The 22,758-nt window shown below is 39.4% G+C and overlaps 1 protein-coding gene across 1 annotated transcript; it reads left to right on the forward strand.

Annotated features, from left to right (window-relative positions):
• The first annotated feature begins 371 nt into the window (after positions 1–371).
• Positions 372–755, forward strand: LOC149237028 (uncharacterized). The gene has a single exon (XM_089369122.1). It carries the CDS (start codon positions 372–374, stop codon positions 753–755), a length of 384 nt encoding a protein of 127 aa, XP_089225248.1.
• Positions 756–22,758: the final 22,003 nt, after the last annotated feature.

Below are 22,758 nucleotides of genomic sequence, written 5' to 3' on the forward strand. Positions count from 1 at the left end.
TGTTACACACTCTACACTTTAGGGTTTCAATGATCTCTACAATGGCAGGTTTCTCCAGAAAGATGCAGACCCGCTAAACTCTGACGGCAGCACGACTCTGCAATCCCAGAGATACAGCTCCGAACTTCATGAATCCCCCCCAGGGGGAGGGCGCAGCGCCTCCCCCAATGGATGATGAAGGGCAGCAAAAGAACAAGGTAGGCGACAAATCAGAGGATCAGAGTGAGAACAACACGGATCTGAACTCACAAAAGGCAAAATAGGATAACAAAGAGCAACCCAAGATCAACTCTACAACTTGCAAGCCCGTGGCCACTGAACGTCCGAAAGTTGTATTTCCCAGCCACCGAATCAATGCTCAGATATAGTATATGCGGGACCATGCTCTGATAGGCAAGTTCATAGGACTTTGGCCAACTGAGAAAGCACTGCGCGGATGGATAACAGCGAAATGGAACCCAAAAGGACATATCACCCTGCAGCTGGGGCCTAAAGGGTTCTTCACAGCCATTTTTAACTGCCTGGAAGACAGGAACAGGGTTCTGGATGGAGGACCCTATTTCTTCAATGTCGCCGGCTTGTTTCTCAGAGGTTGGGTAGAGCGCTTCAACCCTGATAAGGAGGATCTTAGTTGGGCTCCAGTCTGGATTCGACTGTACTCGCTTCCTGTGGAGTATTGGGATGAAACTTCGCTACAAGAAATTGGTAATGTTCTGGGAGAATTTATAAAAGTTGCAGAGGAAACAAAAATCTGAAGATATACCTCCTACGCACAAATCTGCATCTACATGAACCTCAACAAGGCCCTTCCGGATGCGGTAAGTTTATTCCATGAAGATATTGAATGGGTTCAGTTGATTGATTATGAACATGTGCCGTTTAGATGCAGAAGATGTCATGCCTTGGGTCACTTATTCAGGGACTGTCCTTTAACACAAAAACCCTCATCCCCCGCCAATCCAGATCTGCCTGAGGCTGATGGATTCACCAAAGTAGCCAGTCGAAGAAGAAGCCACAAGAAATCAGCTTCAAATTCCAAAATGCCTCAACCCAGCTCATCCAAGCCTTCAACGAGCAACAACTTTGAAGCTTTAGCCTGACAAAGTGACCCTAGCGCTGAAATTCCTGCTCCCCCAGAGAAGGAGGCAATGAAGAACAAACAATCGAAGCTTGCAGACTCCAAATCACCCCGAGAAGATCCTCTACCCAACGATCCTTCATCCTCAGATAAGCTCAAGATCCCGGCATGGAATTCTCAAGTCATGGAGGTAGACAACTTACAATCTGATTCCAGAATAGCAGAAGAACTAAATGAATCTCAGCACATGGAGGAGGAACCCGAAAGTATAGATATTGGGGAACTAGACATTTTGGGCCTAGAGCAGGCATGTAGAACAAAATTTTTTGACAAAATTCCAGACCGACAATTGGAGAATCTGGAGGAGGTCCTTTCATGGGCACAAAGGCAAAAGTCTTTAGGAATTCAGACTGGCAGCCCCTGGGATGGGAGATTCATTACCAAAGATAATAAAAAGTGGGGAAGGAAAATAGACCTCCAACGAACAATCAGAATAGGAGAAATGTTAGTGGAGTCAGGTAGGTACTCCAAGCTAACAAGGTACTATAACACCACTCCCAATCCTTCCCAATGAAGTTAATATCATGGAATATCAGAGGGCTCAACAGCCCAAGGAAAGGTAGACTACTCAAAAACATGATTATGCAAGAAAAACCACAAATCCTCTTCTTGCAAGAAACCAAATGCAATTCAAGTGCTTTAGAAAGAATTGCAGCAAAAGTTTGGCCAGGAGGTCTCAGCGCTGCCATGGATTCCGATGGGGCATCTGGAGGTCTTGCAATCTTATGGGACAACCGAACTATTAGGCTCAACAACATCCATGCAAATAAGAATTTCATCCAAGCAACTTTTCACATCATAGGGACAAATATACATGGGCTTTTAACCAATGTGTATTTCCCCCAGGAGGCTTTGCATAAAGTAGAAATCCTGAACACCCTCTCAGCTATCAACTCTGACAGGCTGCACCCACTTTAGATTTCAGGGGGCGATTTCAACATGATCACTAGGCTGGAAGAAAAGAGGGGAGGTAGGAACAGGGGAAGTCAGGAAGGAATACCCTTAAAAGAATTCATTCAGAACAACTGGCTTATTGACCTGCCTTTCAATAATGGACTCTTTACTTGGAACAACAAAAGAGCAGGGCCGCATCAGATAGCCTCCTGTTTGGATAGATTTTTGCTTTTAGACAACGCTATTCATATTGGTGGAGACTTTGCTGCGTCCATCCTGCCTTACTCGGGATCTGATCACTGGCCAATCTCCCTTCAATGGACTCGTCCTGGTAACACAACCCGAAGACCATTTCGATTCGAGGCTTTCTGGATGTCACACCCGGATTTCAACAACTTAATCAACTCAGAATGGACAATTTCTCCCCTCCAAATGGTTCAAAGATGTTTCAATTTCAGCAGAATCTCAAGCATCTCAAAAGCAAGATTAAACAATGGAACCACACTTCTTTTGGTAATATTTTCCAGGCTAAGCAAGCCCTCGATCAAGACATGAAACGTCTGCAGCAGAGGATTATCATTGAAGGCCGTTCCGAGGATCTGGCAGAACAGGAAAAAGCTCTTGAGGCGCAAATCATAGAGAGGGCTAAACAGGAAGAAATGCTATGGAGGCAAAAATCAAGAATAAGATGGCTTAAGGATGGCGAAAAAAACACAAAATTTTTTCATAGTACCACCATCCAACGCAGAATGAATAACAACATAACTCACATTCAAAATGAGCAGGGGGCTAAGGTGGAAACACATGAAGAAATTGAAGGCGAACTTCTAAACTATTTCAAGCAAGCGCATCAAGAGCCTCAGGTAGATAGATTGCCAGCCATAGAAAAAATTACTCGAAATATTCCCAAAATTATTTCAGAGGAGCATAACCAACTTCTTCTTAGGCATGTGGACTTACAGGAGGTTGAAATGGTAGTTCGTCAGCTGAAAGTGGGAAAGGCCCAGGCCCGGATGGATTCACCTCCAACTTCTTCCACAATTTTTGGGAATTGATAAAAATGGAAGTTTGGCAGGTGGTTGAGGAATCAAGAACCTTAAGATGGATGTTTCCTGGAATGAACGCCACATTCATTGCCCTAGTTCCCAAGGAAGATCAGCCCAGTACTCCTGACAAGTATAGGCCTATTGCTCTGTGCAATATAATCTACAAGATAGTTTCCAAAGTCATCGCTTCCAGGCTCAAATTGCTGCTGCCTCTCATTATTTCGCCTGAGCAATGTGGATATGTCAAAGGTCGGAAGATTACGGATGGTATTATCCTAACTCATGAAATAATCCACTCCTTGAAGCAATCCAAGAAGCCAGGTATGCTCCTTAAGATAGATCTTTCGAAGGCTTTTGACAGCTTAAGCTGGTTGTACATTAAAAAAATTCTAATTGCTTTTGGTTTTGCTCCTCCTTGGGTAAGATGGGTTATGAGTCTCTTATCCTCTTCCTTCTTTTCTATTCTGATCAATGGTATTCCATCCTCTACTTTTCATCCTTCTCGGGGAATCAGGCAGGGAGACCCTCTCTCCCCTTTCCTTTTCGTTATTATGGCAGAAGGACTGGGTCGTAGCATTAAATCAGCTCAGCAATCTCAGCTCCTCTGAGGCCTGTCTCTTCACAATTCTTCTGCCTTCACTCACTAGCAATTTGTAGATGACAACATGCTTTTTGGTCATCCCTCTATCCAAGAATCTCGTCAGCTCAAATCTTTATTGACAGAATTCTCGGATGCCTCAGGAGCTTCGATCAATAAATCCAAATCCCAGATATTCTTTTTCCATACCCCTGCTATTACCCAAGCAATTATAGCCCACATCCTTGGATTTTCTATTGTTGTCCTTCCTTCCAAATATTTAGGAGCTCCTTTGACTGTCACGGCCCTGAAGCATTCCTCATGGAAGATCCTCTTAGAAAAATTGGAGGCTCGCCTCACCTCTTGGACACATATAGCTCTAAATATGGCGAGTCGTCTAGTCCTTATAAAAGCTGTTCTTCAATCCATGCCGCTATACCTTTTCTCCATTCTCGTGGCTCCCAAATGGGTTCTCAAAGAAATCAAGCATCTCCAAAGATCCTTTTTTTGGGGCAGCACAGGTCACAACCGCAAATGGGCTCTCGTCAAATGGGACACAGTGTGTCTTCCAAAAAGCAGCGGTGGCATTGGATTAAGGGATCCCTCCTATAGCAACAAAGTCATGGGGGCCCATATTTGGTGGAAATGCCTTACTACGCCCCTTACCCCCTGGGCTACTCTTTGGACAGCAAAGTATGTGAGCAACCGCCCATTGGAGGAACTAATACGCATGTTAGAAGTCAGTGTAGGCTCCCTAATCTGGAACTCGGCCAAGCAGCACAGAAGCCTCATTCAGCAACATAGTTTCTGGGAGGTTAAGAACGGCAACACTGCAAGATTTTGGGAAGATTCCTGGCAGCAGATGCCCAAGTTAAAGGACCTAATTTGTCATCAGCAGCTTCCGGATCAGGACATGCAGACTCATGATAAGGTTAAAAACTTTTGGAATCCCTCTTCTACTCAAGGACACAGGCAATGGATCAAAGCGGATCAAATTCTAAGACAAGGAACAATGCAAGTTCAGCAAACTCTTGACTCAGAATTAATGAAAAGGAGAATACAACTCTCTAACGAAAGGGATATTCTTAGATGGGGATATGAAGAAAGAGGTACCTTTACTGCAAGAGAGGCTTATAATATTATTATCAAGGAACATATGGTGAAAGACCCTCTCTGGAGCAAAGTCTGGGACCCTACCAACTGGCCGAAAATTTCCACTTTTCTATGGCTCCTATGTCATAACAAGATCCTCACATGGGATAATCTCAGGAAGAGGAACTATCATGGGCCCTCTCTATGCCCTAACTGTAGACAAGAGGAGGAATCTGTAAAGCATCTCATGCATTCCTGTCATGTTGCACGCAAACTCTGGGAAAAAGTCAGTTTCCGATGCCAAAAGGAAGGCAGAATACATGGAGATATCATTGCCACAATACGAAATTGGGATCAAAATCCATATCAAAGCAAGATTTTAAATTTCTTATGGAAGCTCATTCCGGGCTTCCTCATGTGGACCATCTGGAAGGAAAGAAATCGTAGAATCTTCAAGGATCATTTTGCACCTTTGGAGAATCTTTGGAAAATTATCTGCCAAAATATCCAGGAAACCATCTCTATCCATACCTGGTATCAGGAGGACTTTCCTACTATTCCCCAAGAACAAAACATCTGGGCTAATTGGAATCTTCAATGGAATCAAGAACATGTTGCTAAAGGATCACTGCCTCAGTTGGGTCGTTCACCGGATAGATGGCTCCCCCTGCCCAAGCATACATTCCAGCTAAACTTTGATGGGGCCTCGAAAGGTAATCCAGGTAATTCAGGCTTTGGAGGGATTTTCAGAGACTACAAGGGTGTTCCTCTTCTATCCTTCCTAGGATCAAAAGGATGGGATACCAATAATTCAACTGAACTAGAAGGTCTTTGGCAAGGTCTCATTCTAGCTCATAATAAGGGATTCTTTCCACTTATCATAGAAAGCGATTCTCAGATCATCATAAATATGGTCTCCATACTTATGCAGGGAACTCCCTTAAGTAAAGTGAGCAACAGCTAGAGAATGGCGAGAAGGCTTGAGCTCATTGAATGTTGGATATCCTCTCACAGGGCAATCACTCTTAAGCACATCCGCCAGGAAGAAAATAAAGTTTCTGACTTACTTTCTAAACTTGGAGTGGAATGTGGACTGGATCTTCACACAAGTTCAATTTCCAGAATGGCCTCTGAAACCCAACTCACAGAATTCCAAAACATTGTGAAGAATGAAATGAAACAGGAAGGAGAAGAGAAACCGGATGCGGGTGAATTAAATGACAATTTATGGAATTAATTAAGGTTGTAGGCACGTGGTCCTACCAGATGCAGATCAACGCTATTCTCCAGGCTTACATCCGGCTCAAGTCGGCTCACATCTGGCTCAAATCGGCTCACCTAAGGCGAGAGCGATCCCATGTGAAAATTGACTTAAAGGCTCACTCTGTTCGAAGCATGGCTACTGCTGGTACAATCATGGTGCTTTCGGCTCTCCACCCCTTTATTTACTCCTCGTCTTCTTGCCTATGCCTGTCCCTTGTAGCTTTTCTCTACTGCAAGTCGGTTTCAACCTTTAGTGGGTCACTCTCCGAGCCTCTTTCTATTGCTATTGTGCCCCCTTTTCTCCATTCTCAGGCCAGTTCTTTGATCATTATTAGAATCCTCTTGGTGCTCTCTCGTCTCCCCTCCAAATATTCATGTGTTTCTGAGCCCTCCCTCTGTGGCCTCACCATGGTCCGGCATCGCATGAGAAGCCGCCATGGCGGAAGCCATGGTGGTCAAGGGCGCTCTCAGAGGGCTCAATCTATCGATCAAACCCCAGCTCCTTCTTCTCAGCCCTTATCTCAGGCGAACTCGCCTCCTCTCAGCCCATCCCGCAGGCCTTTCCCGCATAATGCTTTTCATTCTACCCACTTTAAGTTTCAAAGCAGCTTAAACAGGCCCATTATCTCAGCCAATATCACTGTAATATTTTTTGAAGAAGAGGCTCCACCTCAAGCTATAGTGTGCAATTCGGTTGAGCTCTCTCAGGGTGTTCATAGTAGGGAGGACAACCAAGGTGATGAGAAAAATTTAGCAGATGAAGGAAAGATGGACGGGCGCGACAAGAAGCATGACGAGGGGGGTGCTCCTAGTGACACTCTGCCACCAGGTGGCAGCTCTCATGGTACCTATGTCTTGATGGCCACTGCTAGTTGTTCCAGTGACACCTGTCCCTTGTCAGCCCCTCCTGGCGGTAGTGCTGCTGGTGACGTTGCAAGAGATGAAGGGACTTGGTATGGCAATGCTTGCCCGATGGTGGAGGAGCTTCCGGACCAGGGCATGGAAATGTAATGCCACCTGGACAATTTTGTGTCTTCCCAGCCTTTTTCTAATGGTTCTTTTGGCTAAAGCTCCGGTAGTTTTTGGGATGGTGGTTCTGGTTTCCCCTCGACAAACTGGAATTTGGTTCTCTTTCTTAGCAAGGCGCAACCTGTAGCTCTTCTGTAGATTTGGTCAGCTTCTCTGTTTTTATGTTTCTGACCTTGACAGTTTCAGATTCCTATGATATTATCGTTGTATTCAGGTTCCAATGTTCGACTCCTTGCTTTATATATCTAGTCCTCCCATTCTTGGGACGGTTTGCTGCGTTGAATGCTCTCAGATGCTCTTGCCTGAGGCTTCAACTTCTAACATTATTTTGATTTTCCTTTAATAGAATTAGCCTTTATTGAGAAAAAAAAATATTATCCAAGTATGATTGTGTTATTTTTGTGTGAATGTATAGAGTATGAGGAACAAATGAAGTGGTATTTATTCAATTACAAGGATAAAAAATACCATATAAGCATGTGCACAAACAAGGTCACGATTGAATAATTACAAGAAAATTTCATTTTCCACTGTCACAATATCAAACTACATTCTATGATAGATGAGAGTGATATGATACAAATATACTTCCTTTGCAATTGACATTAAAAGGAACTAGTAGATGATATAGTTTTACTCAAGCATGACAAACTAACCTTGTCCTCATTAAAATCTAGTTCCCGTGTAAATATTTAGTTTCAATTAGCTTCACAAACAAATGGCCATTTTCTTTTCTTAGTTTATCTACTTTTGAAGTGAAAAAAAGGGGCGAACCCCAATTTAATAGAAGATATTCTAGGTGACCAAAAAACAACACTGTGGTGAATGATCAAAGACATCCAGCCAACAGAAGAGAAAGTGAATGGTTGTTTCATCAATAGGTTGAATAGAAGGCTAATAACTATAATGTTTGTGGATAAATGCAAGGTGGCCTCAAGTTGAGTAATGCCATATGAAAGTAAAAAAATAAGCCCTCATCCACCTTTGTATCACTATGTCACTTATGTGTATCCTTTACATCCTCAAAGGCATTATTATAGACTAGTAATAACCAAAATGGAGTAAGTTAAAGAGGGAAAAACATCAACCTATGAATGGGGATGATGTCTAAGATGCATTCTCCATGAGGAACTAAGTATTACAAGATGAAGTACAAAGGAGCCCTTTTAGATATAATGCTAGCTTGAGAGGCAGGATTTCCAACCTGTATTCTTAAATTGATGGTGTTTCTTTTGCCATGGTGTATAACTATGGTTGTAGCACCCCCATATTGCCAATGTATATTTGTAAATATGATGAATTGTTGAGGGTCAAATGATGTAATACGTAAATATTATACAATGAAAGAAATAAAAATAAAATATATCACTGACTGAATACAAATAAGGATATAGTCATGGGGGCATATGATTCACAAGAGAGGTGGCTAAACCGGGTTCAAGGGAGATTCCACATTCCTAGAGCCCTATGAAACTTTCATAAATTATATTTTCATTAAATAATTCTCCCATTTGACTAATTAGAACCCAATCTGTTAGGTCCGTATACTATTAGTGTAACCCCTTATTGTTATTAGTACAACCCCATTATTATATTGTTGTGCCCACATAGTCCTCATATTGTTATTATTGTGCCCTTACATTATTATTGTTATGTTGGCTCTGATTATATTATGACCCCTTGGACTCCTATATATAGAAAGGAGGTCTTGTCATTTGTATCATCTAAGAATTGTTCATTTGTGTAATGTAAAGGAGGTTTCCCCCTCAAAGAGGCTTATTTCTAAGGCGTTCATCTGTTTTTTCTATCTTTTGTGAGCTGGTTTCATAAAATTTGGTATCGGAGCTTTGGATTCTAGGGTTTCGTTGCTCCAAACAGGTCATCGTGGTATTTTCGCTATACATTTTTTTCTACCTTGTTTCAGAAGCTAAATAAAAAACCCATTTGAGACAGCATCGCGTTAAACCTCGGGTCTGAATTTCAGACCTTGTCTCACTATATTTTCGGAGATATGATCTGAGGAAGTTAGGTTTTTTTTGTAAGATCCAAAATTTCATCTAAAACAGGTCATTGTGGAATTTTCGGTATAACGTTTTTGATACAAAGTTTTAGAAGCTTAAAAAAAAACACATTTGATAAGAAATTAGTGTGAACCTTGGATCTAAATTTCAGATCTTGTTTCACTATATTTGTGGAGATAGAGTCCAAGACATTTAGGGTTTCTTCAGGCTCCCGAATTACTTCCCAAATAGTTGACCTGGGGAAAATCGTCATAATTGTCTCTCTGAGCATCAAATTGAAATTTCATAAGAAGTTATAGAAAGAGGACGGACTATAGTTTTCTTATATCTTTTTCAAATCCGAAGGTTGGAACAGTGATGTGTGGCACTTCATACAAGTTCGCTCTTATGAAAAGGTATATAATCAGGTCATCTTGGGAGATTGTGCATAACTTTTTCTTGGAGAATCCAATTTCGATAAGACTAGTGGCGTTGGAAAGAGGATGCAAAGGGCTATTGTAGGTTGCACTTTCAGACCTGGAATATTTGAAATTACAGTTACAGTCATTTCAAGATCGAGCTCCTAAAATCAAGAAAAGGTGATATGAGGAAGTTTGATGGCAAGGATCCGTTAAATTGGATACTATAGATGGAGAAATATTTTGATCTACATGAGGTGCAAATGTTACAAAAGGTACATATTGCATCTTCATACTTAGAACCAGATCAATTTTTATGGTATAAAGGGATTTTTTCTCGTAAAACACTTGTCATGTGGTCAATTTTCACGAAGGAAATGATAGAACATTATGAGGATACAAAGAGAAACACCTTCTTTAGCCAATTGATAAATCTCAAAAAAAAGTGTTCAATGGAAGAGCACATTGAGGACTTCAAAAAACTGAATATAAGGGTAAATGATATTTCAGAGAAGCAAAGGATTGATGTCTTCATAGGGACTTTAAAGGATAAAATTCAACATGAGGTTCATTTTTGGGAATCTAATTCACTGGAGAAGGCATTCAGGTGGGCAAGAAAAATTGAAAGCGAAATTATGGAAACAAGGAATCCCACCACTCACAACTATAATTATGGAAGTGTTTTTTCTCCTAGCCTTCCACAAACTACAAGGTTTACACCACAACAATTGGAAGGAAAAAGAGAAAAAGGGATTTGTTACAATAGTGATAGCAAATACACTAAAGGTCATAAGTGTGCTGAGAAGAAATTATTTTACATAGATTATGAAGAGGAATAAAAGGAACAAGAAATGTCAAAAGAAGAGGATATACACCAGGAACCAACCCTGGAGAAAGAAGAAATGAATCTAACCATATCTTGTCATGCATTGGCAGGAATTACCACTCCTCAAACTCTCAAGATAGAAGGACATATCAAGAAGAAAAAGGTTCAAAAATTGAAAGATCACATCAAGAAAGAAGAAATGAATCCAACCATATCTTGTAATGCATTGGACAAAATTACCACTCCTCAAACTATCAAGATAGAAGAAAATATCAAGAAGAAAAATGTTCAAGAAGTGAAAGATCACATTGAGCATCAAGAAATGAATTCGACCATATCTTGTAATGCATTGGAAGAAATTACCACTCCTCAAACTCTCAAGATAGAAGGACATATCAAGGAGAAAAATATTAAAGCAGTGAAAGATCACATCAAGCATCAACAACAAGTTATCCAACTTTTAAATGATAACACCACTTTGGTGCATAATCAAATGAAACAATAGGCAGATCAACATCGCAGTGAAAGAAGTTTTGATGTAGGCGATTGGGTAGTTTTACAGATACATCTCAAGTAAGCTATTTATGAGAAGGAAATGTTGGCAATACTACATGCACTTAAGAAATGGTGACCTTACCTAATGGCAAGACACTTCAAGGTAAAAATGGATCATGATAGTCTTAAATAATTTTAGAACAACGATTGTCTTTAGAAGAATAAAAAAAAATGGGACACAAATATGTTGGGTTATGACTTTGAAATCATCTACAAAAAAGGGAAGAAAAATGTTGTTGCAAATGCACTATCAAGAAAGGATGAGGATGTGGAAGCATTGTTTTGTGCTATTTCTATTATCCAACTATATTGGATAAACGAAGCAAGGGATGAATGGAATAAGGACGAAGAAGTGTGGCCACTCATTCAAAAGTTGCAGAAGATCCCAGTTCAAACAATATTACTAGAACTTGACGAGGAAGGAAAAATCATATTGGAACGTGGAGCAGTCATAGAAACAAGAACCTGACAACTACGAAATCAATCAATTTCAAAGTATCTCATCAAGTGGAAGAACTTACCCGCTGAAGATTCCACATGGGAGGACAAGAATTTTATACATAAGCATGAACAACTACTCAAGCGTTGAGGACAACACTTTTTGGAGGAGAGGGGCATGTTAAGTCACTATACTACTAGTGTAGCCCCTTATTGTTATTAGTACAACCCCATTATTATATTTTTGTTCCCATGTAGTCCCCATATTGTTATTATTGTGCCCCATAGAAGCCCACTATTGTTATTATTGTGCCCTTACATTATTATTTTTCTGTCGACTCTGATTATATTATGACCCCTTAGACTCCTATATATAGAAAGGAGGTCTTGTCACAATATCATCCAAGAATTGTTCCTTTGTGTAATGTAAAGGAGGTTTCACCCTCGAAGAGACTTATTTCTAAGGCGTTCATTTATCTTTTCTATCTTTTTGTGAGCTAGTTTCATAACACAATCATTGGGTGCATGTGTGAGGTTGGTGGAAGATTCATCTCACCTAGTTATGACAACATGGGCTATTTGGGTGAGAGAAACAGTCATATCAACTAGGTGGGAAAGAGAGAGAGTCATATCACCTATCAATGGCAGCATGCGCTAAATCATCTTTGGGAATTGTGAGATTCAAACATGTTAAACCCCCAATCACCCATCGGGGTATATCGCTACCTCTATAAGTTGATTTTTATACTTTTTTCCTTGAATTTGATTCATGTAGCATTGGTCATCCATGTGTAATACATTTTACCATGCAATGCATTCATATATAGGAATGTAATTGGATAAATGACACAATTTAAATTGATATTCACATGTAGCACATGAAAATGAGTGAATAATTATAGCAGAAAACATATAAGCATAAGCATAAACATTTATTTTTTGAGAAACCACATATTTATTGTAGACCTTAAACATTTCACCCAACCATATACCATGTTTCTAATACTCATTCAATAATGAATCAACACCGAGTTGGGGCCTTGACTCCATAAGGTTATTAGCTTCACCAAAACCAGGTACATAATTAATACCAAACATAACCAATCCAAGATACTAAGAATACCAACCTCCTATAATATTATCACATCCCCCATTAGCCACATAATATATGTAGTGCACCCCCTTCTTTGCACCTATAATCCATCGAGTTGTGCGACTACCCTTCTAAAGTGTCCAACTTAGTCAATCGGGGATGTTTTATATCCCTATGGTTTCCAAAAGTTCCAACTAACCTAAAGTGTTACCAAGTACCTCTCTAACCTCACACTAAGGAAACCTACCCCTCTTTCCCAAAATCCACCAATGATTTTACCAGGAACCAAAACATGCCGCGAGATCACCCCTACTTTCCATCTAGGGATTTCATGAACTCCCAACAATCCTAATGTTTTCATGAGAATCCCAATGACTCTAACACCCTTCAATTTTATGTGCATATTCCTATCTCATCAACCTAAACATGATATTTACATCAAACACATAGGGGTCGTCCTAAGGGTGCTACATTCCTCTTTGCCTTAATTATGCACCATCCTCAGTGCATCATGTGTGTGCGCACGCACACACACAAATAAAACTATTCAAAAATATGATGGTACTCCTCCCTCATGGCATCCTCATGTTCCCATGTGGCATCCATAGGACCAAAATATTTCCACTGCACCTTTACTAAGGTTATGGCTTCATTCTGGAGCACTACCTTCCTATCCAAAATTCCCAGTAGCTGGACCTGAAAGTCTCCCTCGAGCTCCACTTAAATCATATTACAACCAATTATATGATTAGCATAAGGAACATGCTTTTTAACTAATAAAATAATAAAAACATTATGAATATGCATGGATGTTGGCAATGCAATCCTATATGCAACTAGGCCAATCCTCTCTAGGATTTCAAATGGCCCATAAAATCTAGTTGCAAATTTGGAAAATCATCTAATTTCAATGAGATTTAATTTTCCTTTACTCTTAAGAAGACTTGACCACCAAATCTAAATTCCCTATTTATTTTGTTCTTATCTACATAGGTTTTTTAATCCTATGAAGCCTTTAAATTTTTATTTATTTTTACTACTTTCTCTTCCATTTCCATAAGAAACTCTATCCAAACAATGGCCCTAACCACTATGTTGTCCCAAATCATAGTTGTGTTGCATATTCTACCATAAAGGCCTCAAACCGACTCATCTTCATAGATGCTAGGTACCCATTGTTATATGCAAACTTCACCAAGTAAAAATACTCATCGCATTATGATGGTTTGTCCATCACATATATCCTTGTCATATTCTTAATCACATGATTAACCTCTTATATCTACTCATCTAACTCTAGATGGTATGTTTTTCTAAAATTAAAATTGGTTCCAAATCCATTGAATGAACTCATCCAAAATTTTGATGTAAACTTGGGATCCTTATTAAAAAAAATAAAAATTAGGAACATCATATAGCCTAACAATTTCCTTCATATAAATTTTAGCAATGTTTTCTACCTTGTGTGTTGACTTCATTGGAATAAAATGGGAAACATCAGTGAGCTTGTCTACCACTACCATGATGGAATCATACTACTTCACAATCTTGGACAAATTTGTAATTTAATAAATAGAGACAATTTCCCATTTATATTTGGGGATGGGTATTGTTTGTTGCAATCCACTTAGATGTCTATTCTCAGCCTTGACATTTTGGAACTCTAAACACCTAGCTATATAATCATCCACATCATTTTTCATACCTTCCGAAAGGTATTGTTTCTTTACTGCTGAAATTGTTTTCTGGTACCTTTGGTGTCCAACATAAAGTAATTTGTTCATCTCACTTAGCACTATACTTTTGAGACCTTAATAATTTGGCACATAAATATGCCTTTGTACATGATAATTACATCCTATTTCAGCTCATATTCTTATACTTTTTTTGTAAATTACTTTTTTTTATCTCTTCTTCTATTTTCATGTGTTACTGACCTGAATTTTTAGCCTCTAAAATTCTGTTTTTTAAAGCATTTACTTATGGCTATAACATGCACTGTATGCACACTTATATTGAGTGCATTAGCAACATTATTACCCTTGACTTTTATATGTTTTATTTCAAAATCACAATCAACCAAAAATTCAAGCCATCTAATTTGTTTGGAATTCAAGGTTGGCTATCTAAATAAGTGCTTCAATCCATTATGGTCTATTCTCAATTCAAATCTTTTTCCATGAGCTAATTCCTCCACATTTTCAAAGCATGTGTGATGGATTCCAACTCCAAATCATAAGTGGCATAATTCCACTCATGTTGTGATTAAATTCCTTGACTCACAACATCCACATACCCACTTTGCATGAGGACTCCTCCAAGCCCCTTCTTGCATGCATCAATGCACACAATGAAATTTTCATTTGGATTAACTATCCTTAGTATTGGTGCACTTGTAAATAACATTTTTAAATGTTTAAAGGTCTCTTCACATTTATGATACCACTCAAATTCCATACCCTTACTTTACAAATAAGTGATAGGATGCACTATTTTTTAGAGCCCTTCAATAAACCTCCTGTATAGCTTGCAACTCCCATGAAGGATCCAACCTATATCACATTTTTGGATGGTATCCACTCCTTAATTTCATTTATATTCTCTAGTTATATTTCCACCCCTTCCTATAAGATTATATGACTCAAATAATGAATATAATTTTGGTAAAATAAAAATTTACTCATCTTGGCATATAGTTTATTAGGCCCAGAAATTGGCATCCTTTTTACCACTCATTTCCTTACCTTTTTGACCATTTTTGCATTCATAACCTCATCCTTTTATTTAATTCATTATCTTGTTTACTAAGGTATGCCACTTTCTCATGTTACTCTAATTTATGCAATTTTTCTTGCATTTGATCAGAGGATAGCTAGTTTGGGCATCTTTATTGACAAAGTGATAAAATAAGAATGTTTACAGGATGGCCCATTTGGCTAGGACATTGTTACTCCCTTTTTCTAGATGATGTGATGTTGGTTTTCATGGATCCCATTATGTTGTTACATTGGGACACTAGCTCTGTTGTTAAGTATATGATAATACTCTATTTGTTGCTGACACAATTCTCAGTGCTATATTTGAGAGTTGATGTGTATGTTGTTACTTAGCAGGGTCTAATGGGACCACTTTGCTAACAGGGGATTGACTTTTCTTGATAAAGTGACAAATTTGGCCACAATAGTTATGATTCTCAGTATTTTAGCTACTCGCTAAAATGAGGCACCCGTTATGGCATCGACTTTATTTGCAAATAATTTATGTAACTTGTTATAAAGAAAAGACTTTTACTTACTATTCTTTCAAAGCTTTAGAATTGAAATATTATCTTGGATGTTCATGATTATGATACCAAGATTAGATAGAAGATATAAACATATAAGAAGGGATATCTCTGCCATGTGCAAGGGAAAGAATTACGTTTTTAGACTATGCATCTTTGTATTTTTTTTTTAGAGCTAATACAATCTTTTTTGAGTTCATGGTTCATTTTATGATATATTGTGCTAGTCTATGAGCTATAATTTTACCAACTCCATGTTAAGTAGGAAGGACCCTCCTCTTTAGTAGGGATCATTTTGTTTGTAGAGATAGCATAGTTACTTTAATTAATTCATTGGTAGGTTGTGGTGTTTCAATTTTTGTTATTTCAGTTTACTATTGTTACAAATTTCTTGCTTGATATACTATTGTTACTTCTTGGATGATTTATCTGGCAGAATACTTGAATACAGGTCACTCATATTCCATCATAACTATTACTGGATCAATTCATATTAATTGTGTGATGCTATAGTTGTTTGATTGTTGACACAGATTTACAATTCATTATTGTTACATAATATTACCTAGTTGTTGCCACAAACTGATACAGTTTATTACATAATTGATATTTTAATTTTGATTTTGATTTTGGTTGAATAATTTTATACAAGTGAGGAATCGGTTTCAAGGAGTGTTGCTTCTTTTTCTACAAGAGTGATCCTAGAGTATATGAAAACTCTTTCATTTTTGCAAGTATGATTTCCATTTCAGAGTTGTGCACACACACTCATGCAAGTGTGGGTTTGACAGTGAGATATTTAATTGAATCGATTCACATTCCTCTAAGTGTAGATAGTTAAAGTAACCTTGATTTTTGATTGAAGTCCAAGTTATTGTAGAAGGAAAGCATAGCAATAATTAGGAACTAGACAATGCCAATTAGTAATTGATGCATGCATATATTTTTCATGATAACCTTAAAATAAATAGGTTACCCTGGTTGATAACCTATGTGTGATTTAATTACTTGTTAATTAAGATAATTAATTTTCCCAACATTTTAGCATCATTGTTGAGGAGGTTATTAAAGGTGCAAAAACACAACTGAAATTGGTTTTTAATGAAAAATAAGATAAGTAAGTTGCATGAATAAATAAGAAGAGAAATGTGGTGCCAATAAAAATAGTAATCATGTAGGAAAAAGGGGGCGTGGAGGAAGGATAAATCAAGGCTTAGGATGAGTGACATTTATCTAGGAATTGATTGCAAAAGTAGAGGCAAAATCATCTGCCCTAAAAGTAAATTCTCAGAAAATGGGATCCCATAAATCACCCACTTTTGGAACAATTCCTCAAAGGAATAAATATCAAGGGTGATGTTAGGTCCCTATAAAACTAGTGTATCCCCCATACTGCTATTGTTGTGCCCCATAGAAGCCCATTGTTATTATTGTTGTGCCCTTACATTATTATTGTTATGTAGGTCTTAATTATATTTTGACCCCTTAGACTCCTATATATACCAAGGAGGTCATGTCATTTGAATCATCCAAAAATTGTTCATTTATGTGATTTAAAAGGAGGTTTCCCCTCAGAGAGGCTTATTTTCAAGTCATTTATCTATCTGTTCTTCTATTTTGTGATCTCGTTATATAACATTTGGTATCAGCACTATAGTTTCTAGGGTTTCGCTTCTTCAAACATGCCCTCTTGGAGTTTTCACTACAAAAAAAATTATACGAGGCTTCAAAAGCTGAAATTTCAACCACATGGAACCAAAATCTTGGTGAACATCGTATAAAATTTTTAGATATTTGTTCGCTATATTATCTGTTGGACACCTAATCTTCTAAGGGTTGGTGTGGAAGCTGAATAGTCTAAGGAAGTCCAAGAGACCTTGGAATATGAAATGAAAGGTCATATGAATGTACTATAAATGTATATCATTTGTTAATAACAAATATACTCTCATTCTTATCTTTAATATTTTGTTGCCGCCATGTATGTGTTTAACATGGTATAAGAGTGGGCATACTCCTATCCTGCTCCAATTTGAGCCACTTGTGTTGTGGCCTCTCTGTGCATGTCAGTTCTGCATTCCTGCGGATAGAACTGCTATTATTGTGTGTATGCCTATTTCATTCTTCACACTATTTGGTTGACCTCTCTCAGCTATATTTGCACTGGGTTCTCTATCCACTACCTCAAATAACGTAAATGCCCCTGCCTGGACTCTGCACCTGAACGCTCTGCGTTTGATAGAAAATCGAATGACCTTTAAAGTTTGTGTTGCGTGGAAGACTGAGATGACCATGGTGAGTGCCATGAGTGAAGTATGTATTGCAGCCATACATATTCGATACATATTCTGCATTGAATGGTAATGTGTTGACTGCGTTTTGGATGAACATTGTGTTGCTTGACATGGAGTGATTGTCATGTGGTATTACTGTGTTCATAATACTGCATTACCATGACTATTTCTTGGTTAATGCCTCTCCTTCCACACAGTTAATACTCCTGACTCCGCACCATAATATGTCCTCCTTGTCAGTGAAATTATTAGTGAAATTGGGTTGGCATGTACACCACGACTATACACAGTGACCGTGGTTGCCTTGAATCATATTAGTATATACACCGTCCAATTATATGAATGATCAAGATTTAAATAGGAAAGCAACAAATTATAGAGATAACCATAAACACAAGGATGCAGTGGAAATAATACTTCATATCACTAATGTAAAATACTGAGATATGCTTACAGACAGAAAATGGAAATAAACAGCTAGGGCGATGGTAGCTTATCTCTGAGAAGAGATGTGGTGGCTACATGCCTCTGAACTGTGTTACAATGAGGCTCGAAGGCCTTTTTATTATTGAGAAACAATGGAAAACCCTTAACATCCCAAAACCTAACCCTAGAAGATGAAATGCCAAATTGTGGGCCCCATTTGGGTAAATTGGTACATCAATTTCCCAGGGCCGTAACTTTGGCATACAATCTCTGTTTGATTCGTACAATAGCTCGTTAGAAAGATCTATTCGAGCACTACCACTTTGGGAAGGGAAACATGGGTCCATGGACCCATGTTGCCCCCAGATTTTCCAGAAAACGTCGTTTAGGGCCTCAAAATGGCTCTAGAAGTTCAGGACCCGAAGAAATGCTAAAAATAGTAAACTGTGCTACAATTTAGGAAACTGAAAAAAAACTGAAAGAGATAGTTGCAGAGGTCCAAATGGGATAGGTGGGTGGCACCAACATCCACCTGGATCATTCCTCCCCCCTAGGAAGCAATGGTCCCCATTGCATTGAGTTCTTCCCTGAGATGAGGAAGCTTCTGCTGAGCTGGGTCTCTAGTGAGTTGTTCCGCAATCTCTTATGTGTCCAAAAATGGTGGGAAGCATGGTCGACGATGGTCCACATTGAACACTCAGTCCAAGTGAAGGAATGGAGGAATGTTGTGCTTCAAAGCATTGTTTCCCGTAGCCTTGGTACTGGTGTAAGGACCATGTCAGAGTGGTCTGAGTTTCTGATGAGTTCTGGTAAGGCATTCTCTCTGCAGATGTACCAAACTTTGTTGCCCACCTGAAACTTGTGTGGTAGCCATGTGGGTGAGGAGAAGTTGTTCCTATGTTCTGTCATGACCGTATCCCTTTGCTACTGCTGCTACGTGGAGGAACCCTTTGCGGGGGTCATGGATGTAGCAATGATCTTCCCCTTACTTTGGGAGCGAACCAAATAGAAAATGAATTTCCTCGTCTGGGAGATGAGCTTACTGCCTTTCTTAGTAGAGATCAAAGAGGAGGTGGTAGGTGGGGCTACCTCTGGTATCCTGTATAATGAATTATCCAAAGAAATAATGACAGTGCAAGGCCTTGACTCATACACAGCATGTTGCCTCCACAAGTATGGCTGGCCTAATAGTACATCGCAAACATCCATAGGTGTAACGTCACACAACACCTCATCTTTGAAGGGCTTGATGTTGTAGGGAAGGCGACACTGTTGGTGAACTTTGAGATCTCGTCCTTGGTGAAGCCACCCAATACTGTACGACTGTAGGTGTTTTGTAGTCTGTAGGCCCAACCGCTTCATGACCTCTACTGAAATGAGGTTCTTTTGGCTGCCACGGTCAACAATGAATTGCAGTGGCGAACCCTTCACCTACATCTATGAGAGGAAAAGACGTTCCCCATCCTCTGGATCTTCGAGCTCATTCTTCTGGATCTTGGCAGTGGCAACAATGACACTAGGCTCCACATCAATGATCTGCTTCCCTTTAACATTCCCCTTGTCAGGTTCTGACTCAGGGTCAGAACATGCATCTAATCTGGAAACTTTCAACTTGGCCACTAATGACTGCTTGGTCCGACACTCACTTGTGTTATGAGTGGGACTCTTATGGAACTCACACCACTTTCCCATGTCCTTCTTTGACTTCGTGGTGTTGTTCTTTTCTTGCAGCTTCGACGGGTTGTCTTGGGTCACCCCGCCTTGGCTTTGTCCTTTGGTCTTCGGATTTGCAGATCTGAAGTCTCGCTTCTTCTATTTGAACTTTTGCTCGATTTTGACAGTGTATTGGTATGTCGTTCCGAGCGAGGATATGTTCAAGAACTCCATCTCTTCTTGGATGTATCTATGTAGGCAACCGTGGTATTTGAGTACCAGATGCAGCTCAAAATCTTTGATACCCAACTATGTGTGAAGGGTATGAAAAATGTTTGTGAACTCTGGCACATCTTGGTCCCGTCCCTGCCGCAGTGTGGTCCATTTGATGTATTTGTCCTCATAACTTTTGACAGGGTAGTACTGCTCCTTGATGACATCCTGGAATGAATCCCAAGTGGGTGCGACTAAAAATAGTTAGCCAGTACTTTCATTCTTCTGATCGCAGTAGGTTTCCCACCAATCCTTGACGTGGGGTGCTGCTTTGAGAAGAGCGAAAACAATCTTTTCCTGACTCGAAATTCATGAACAAAAAAACAACCCTCTAGTAGATTTAACCATTTGTCTACAGCATCTGCATCTATTTGACCCTCAAATATGAGGATTTCAAAATTAACTTGTACCTTAAACGGTGTGGTGTTTCCAGAGTAGCTGTTGGAAGCTGATGCATCACCTCTGGGAAGCCGCTGAAGGATCTGCGCAAAGCTATCCATCATCGTGTTCCTTTGCCACTCGAGGGCTTCTTCGAGCAAGGTTTTGATAGGATCTCTTGCCCCCTCGTCTTTCTTCTCATCCGCCATGGGAGGTCGTCGGGATTCGCAGGGCTGGTCTTGTAAAGGTTCGACCAGCTCAAACCCTAACTCCTTATATCTCGACCTCGTTCGGGACATGCAAAGAAAAACCGAGAAAAAAGCATACCTCTCTGATACCACTGATTCGGAATTAAACAATAACACAACAAATTACAGAGATAACCATAAACACAAGGATGCATCGGAAATAATACTTCATTTCATTAATGTAAAATACTGAGATATGCTTACGGACAGAAAATGGAAATAAACAGCTAGGGCGATGGTAGCTTATCTCTGAGAAGAGATGTGGTGGCTACATGCCTCTAAACTGTGTTACAATGAGGCTCGAAGGCCTATTTATTATTGAGAAACAATGGAAAACCCTTAACATCCCAAAACCTAACCCTAGAAGATGAAATGCCAAATTGTGGGCCCTGTTTGGGTAAATTGGTACATCAATTTCCCGAGGTTGTAACTTTGGCATACAATCTCCGTTTCATGCGTACAATAGCTCGTTAGGGCCTCAAAATGGCTCCAGAAGTTCAGGACCCGAAAAAATACTAAAAATGGTAAATTGTGCTACAATTTAGGAAACTGAAAAAAACTGAAAGAGACAGTTGTGGGGGTCCAAATGGGATAGGTGGGTGGCCACCAACATCCACCTGGATCAATGAACATTGCCCTTGTTGCCACATTAAAGGATCTATGGACTGTGACTTTCTCGTCCACATGTGACTTCCCAAGAAGCTCGAAGCCAAGACCGAAACCATTAAGTGGACCCGGAAGCTGAACAAGCGGAATTGGTACTTTGCTGGAGGCTGGAAATCCTTCCAGCTCGAGGTCCAGCTAATCAAGCGATAGTGCATAGTAACTGTTAGATCAGTCGGATCAATGATAGGGTTAATGGAAGATGAGTGACAAAGATCTTATCATAGGAGATTAAGTTAAGAAATGGATGGATCACATCAAGGCACATGTCGACAGAAGGGTGGAAAACATGCAAAATAATGGAGCGGTCTTCATAGGTGGTAAGAAGTATCTCGCACGCCCTAAAAGCTGTAAATGGTATTCTACAATTTCACGCGATTAACCTGGGAGGTTGACACGTAGCACATGATGGAAAGAGAAAACCACTTTTATCGTGTGCTCTCAACTTGTTATGCTTCATGCAAAATTTCACTCAAGATTACACGATCACCGTTGGATTGAGGTAGGAGAAATAAATGGTGGAGATTGGCTCAGGCTAGTTGGCACAAGTTATTGCTCGATAATCATCGAATTGAGGAATGAGATCAACGACGAAGATTTAATGTGCTAAGGAGAGCATCGATATATGTGAAAATTTTGTGGAATTGAAGAAACGTAAGGTTTAAGTGTGGTTTATGAAATATTTCTATTATATGGGAAATAAGCAAGATTAATGTATTGTGGTTTAAGTTGAGTTTTAACCAAATTTTAAAATCCATGGTATGATTAATATGCACGGATAATAAGAATGAACAAAAGATTATGAAGGATTTATAAGGTTCCACTCAAAGGTTTATAAAGGTCCTGACTTTGGATAGTTAAATCAAACATTTCCGCATAGAGTTTATTGAAGGAGCATTAAACCTTGACTTGTGAAGGTTTTACTAAGTATGGGATTTTAAAATTCCTGGGACATGTATATGACATGCATTTTATATGCATACTGTGGGTATGTGTGGCTTAGGCTGCATCACTGTCAAAAGTTGCATTGTATGGTGATTTGTCTCCAGCTAAAAACATTCTCTGTTATGGAAAGCATGTTGGCTTGTTGGGGCCTGACCCGGGTTCAAAGGTGATTTAGCCAAACAAATCCCGGTACTACTGGCCCTTTCGGCAACAGTCCGCGGAGTG

Source organism: Pinus tabuliformis, chromosome 8, assembly GCF_031772625.1.
Source record: "Pinus tabuliformis cultivar Carrire ecotype Pingquan chromosome 8, CPIR1, whole genome shotgun sequence".
NCBI lineage: Eukaryota > Viridiplantae > Streptophyta > Pinopsida > Pinales > Pinaceae > Pinus > Pinus tabuliformis.